This window comes from Solea senegalensis, linkage group LG18 (assembly GCF_019176455.1).
Source record: "Solea senegalensis isolate Sse05_10M linkage group LG18, IFAPA_SoseM_1, whole genome shotgun sequence".
Lineage (NCBI taxonomy): Eukaryota > Metazoa > Chordata > Actinopteri > Pleuronectiformes > Soleidae > Solea > Solea senegalensis.
The window spans coordinates 4,182,065-4,184,942 of NC_058041.1; the positions used below are offsets into that span (position 1 = coordinate 4,182,065).

Sequence of the window (2,878 nt, forward strand, 5' to 3'; positions counted from 1 at the left end):
TCTAATAGTACTTACAAAAAAGTTTCACAATTGGTCCAGTATATCGCCTTGGGCAGCAGCCTTGACCGGTAGCAATCACCGCAGTGTAATCTTTCACGCACACACAAGGCTGTAAAGGTTATCTACCAGAAAATTACTTTGGTAGAAGTTGAAGTCACTTTTTTTTTATAATGTTAATTAAGTAAAAGTCTAGACATTTATATGTATATGAAATTTACTGTACTTAAGTATCATTTTCTGATATAAAATGTACTTAAATTTTAGAAGTAAAAGTATTAAAAAAGTGAGGTGTTAGTGGTAGGGCGAGTTGTCTTTCAACTGGAAGGTTGCGGGTTCAATTCCAGGCTCGGCTAGTCCATATGTGTCCTTGAGCAAGACACTGTTCAACACCATGTTGAAGCGTGTGACTGGGTGAAAACTGTCATGTAAAGCAGCTCATCAAGACTAGAAAAGCTCTATATAAATACAGACCATAATACCAACTCTTCTTCTGATTTTATTTGGTAGTAACGCGTTTGTTTATTCTTTTGTTATATACTGTACTTCTCAGTTTATCCTCAGCCGGTTGGAGTCACATTGCACCATGTGGTAACTTTCCCCCCTCCTTCTCAAAATTCCCTATAATAAAGCTTTGGACCAATCACGCCGCGAGTTTGCTGGATGCCACCACTCCCTTGCTTTTCATTGGCTCACAGTTGACAATAAGATTCCAGCTGTTAGACCCCCGCTCCCTCTCCCCCCCTCCACTCCTCGGCGCCGCTCGCGCTGACGCGGAGCTCAGCCAATGAGGAGCGCGCTCCGCCGTCAGGACGCGCGCCCATTGGCGCAGAGCGTGCGCTCTTTGGGCGGGGACGTGAGAAGTTAGGAACCCCGTGTCCAGCTGTGAGAGCTTCTCCGCTGATGGACGGAACCCAGACCGAACACAGTCTGGAGGAGACGAGAGCGAGAGCAGGATCGCACGCCTGGTTCCGTATGCGCAACAATGGAGCTTGGAGGCACGCTGTGGTGTTAGAGAATATCAAAGCTTGCGTCTTTTGGTGCCTGTTTGTGTCCAGCGACAGGATGCGCAGCGGCAGCATCTCCGTGGATCTTTAACGACCCTAATGCGGGATGTATGTACTTCAAACCGCCTGTGGATGCAAGGAAAAGTAGTGGATTCTTAATTTGGTGGAAGAAAACGCGGGGAAACGAATCGAATTGTCATTTTCTTTCTCTCTCCATTTGCGGCTTTTCCATCAGCTCTGCGCAGGAGGAGGTGGATCGCCAAGAAGTTTGCGCGCGGCTCCAGTATTTTAACAAACACCGAGCGCTGCTAAAGTGAACATCTTCCTGTTCCTTTTTTGATTCTTTCTAACAGAGGATGATGATGAAGTAGTGCTGAGGTTCCTGGAGAGGCAGGAGACCGGGGCTTGGGCGCACCGTGTCTGCGCGTCGAAGGCACAACCTGGAAACGATCGGCGTCTCTCAAGACGCACCAAATAAAAACCCCAACACCAAGACCTTCATCTCGTCCTCTCCTTCTCGCCATCTGGGTGTTTTTTCCCCCCTTCTTCAGGCTGGTGTGGACTTTACAGCCACGACACAAACTGATCATGCGATGACTGAGCGCGCTTTGGGCACATTTTCAGAATCCATTACAGGTAAAGAAGATGCTCGTGCAGTAAACAAATAAACTGCCGCTGCTGATGGATGATGCTGCTGAAGTTTGGAGATGAACGGTGGCATGATTTAGTTGCTGCAGAGAGAAAGAGGGGGTGGTTTTGGCACTGCGTTCGATTCATTTTTTTGGAGGTGCTTATTGTTTTTGTGTGTTTTTTTTTTATCTCATGACAGCAAACATTCGATATATAGCCATCTATAATATGTCTGTATCAAATATTCGATTTAAAATCAACAAAATCGAGGATGTGCGCGCATTTTCCTCCACCACTTACTGCATTATTTTGATTTAATTGTATTTTGCGGCATAATTCTGCATCTTTAAAAAGTGAAATATCAAAAATAAGACGATTAAAATTCTCCTATTTCCCCAATCTAAATCTTTGCAGCCAAAATGTGCGCAGTCTGCTGCTGACACTTGCGCTTTTCAGTGCGTTATTCACTGTGCCATCTGATCATATGCGTATTTTCTCCCCCTCGTGCAGGAGGTGAATGATGGCCGAGGATGGGGGAAATCTCTCCGAGGGCTCCGACGCCCGGGGCTCGGAGGGTCGCTCCTCTCTGCCGAGGACTTTCATCCGGCTCAACGACCTGTCCGGGGTCGGGATAGGCAGCGGGGAGAGCGCTGAGGTCGCCGTGGAGCCGGCGTCCCCGGTGCCCCCGGCGCCCGACAGGGTCTCCATAGGCGGGGAGGAAGCGTCTGCGAGCGGCGAGGACACGCTGCCTTACCCCACGCTGGCTCCCGTGGTCTTCTTCTACCTGAAACAGACCACGCGGCCTCGGAGCTGGTGTCTCAAGATGGTATGCAACCCATATCCTTTTTAAAAAAAAAAAATTCAAACCCAACGCCCAAGGAGTCCGGCTCATGTGCGCGCATGCGCGACACTCATCTGTGGCAGGTAAGAAAACACCTGTTTGCTGCTTTTTCCAGTTGACCTCGTGGGTTTTTCAGTGAGCACATGGACACAATAGATCCATGTGTGTTGATTGTGTTTATACCTCCTTCATATAAACATGTGTGTATCCAGTCAACAAGCTTTATGACCTAATTTAGGAAAAAAAAACGTTTTGAGGTGTGTCCCATCACAGCTGTTTGTCTTCTTATACTCATTTTCTCACATTTATTCATATGATGTCCTGCGTACTTCAGGACAGTAGTAACGTGTCGAGCCTCTGTTTTTGGTTGAACGTCCGTCCCTTTTGCAACACTTCATCCCCG

At 47.6% G+C, this 2,878-nt stretch overlaps 1 protein-coding gene across 2 annotated transcripts; it reads left to right on the forward strand.

Moving 5' to 3' along the window:
* The first annotated feature begins 907 nt into the window (after nt 1-907).
* LOC122758875 (voltage-dependent T-type calcium channel subunit alpha-1G-like) lies at nt 908-2,494 on the forward strand. Of its 2 annotated transcripts, none has more exons than XR_006358205.1 (2): nt 908-1,640; nt 2,145-2,494. XR_006358205.1 is itself a non-coding variant. In XM_044013258.1 (2 exons), exon 2 carries the CDS (start codon nt 2,152-2,154, stop codon nt 2,482-2,484), a length of 333 nt encoding a protein of 110 aa, XP_043869193.1. In that variant the 5' UTR covers nt 1,647-1,791; nt 2,145-2,151; the 3' UTR covers nt 2,485-2,494. The 2 variants fall into 2 exon arrangements, 1 of the variants encoding a protein (XP_043869193.1); XM_044013258.1 differs by lacking the exon at nt 908-1,640 and adding an exon at nt 1,647-1,791.
* The last annotated feature ends 384 nt before the right edge of the window (nt 2,495-2,878 follow it).

What these genes read in the sequence shown, in the direction of transcription:
- LOC122758875 (XM_044013258.1), top strand. Translation starts at nt 2,152, where the DNA reads ATGATGGCCGAGGATGGGGGAAATCTCTCCGAGGGCTCCGACGCCCGG.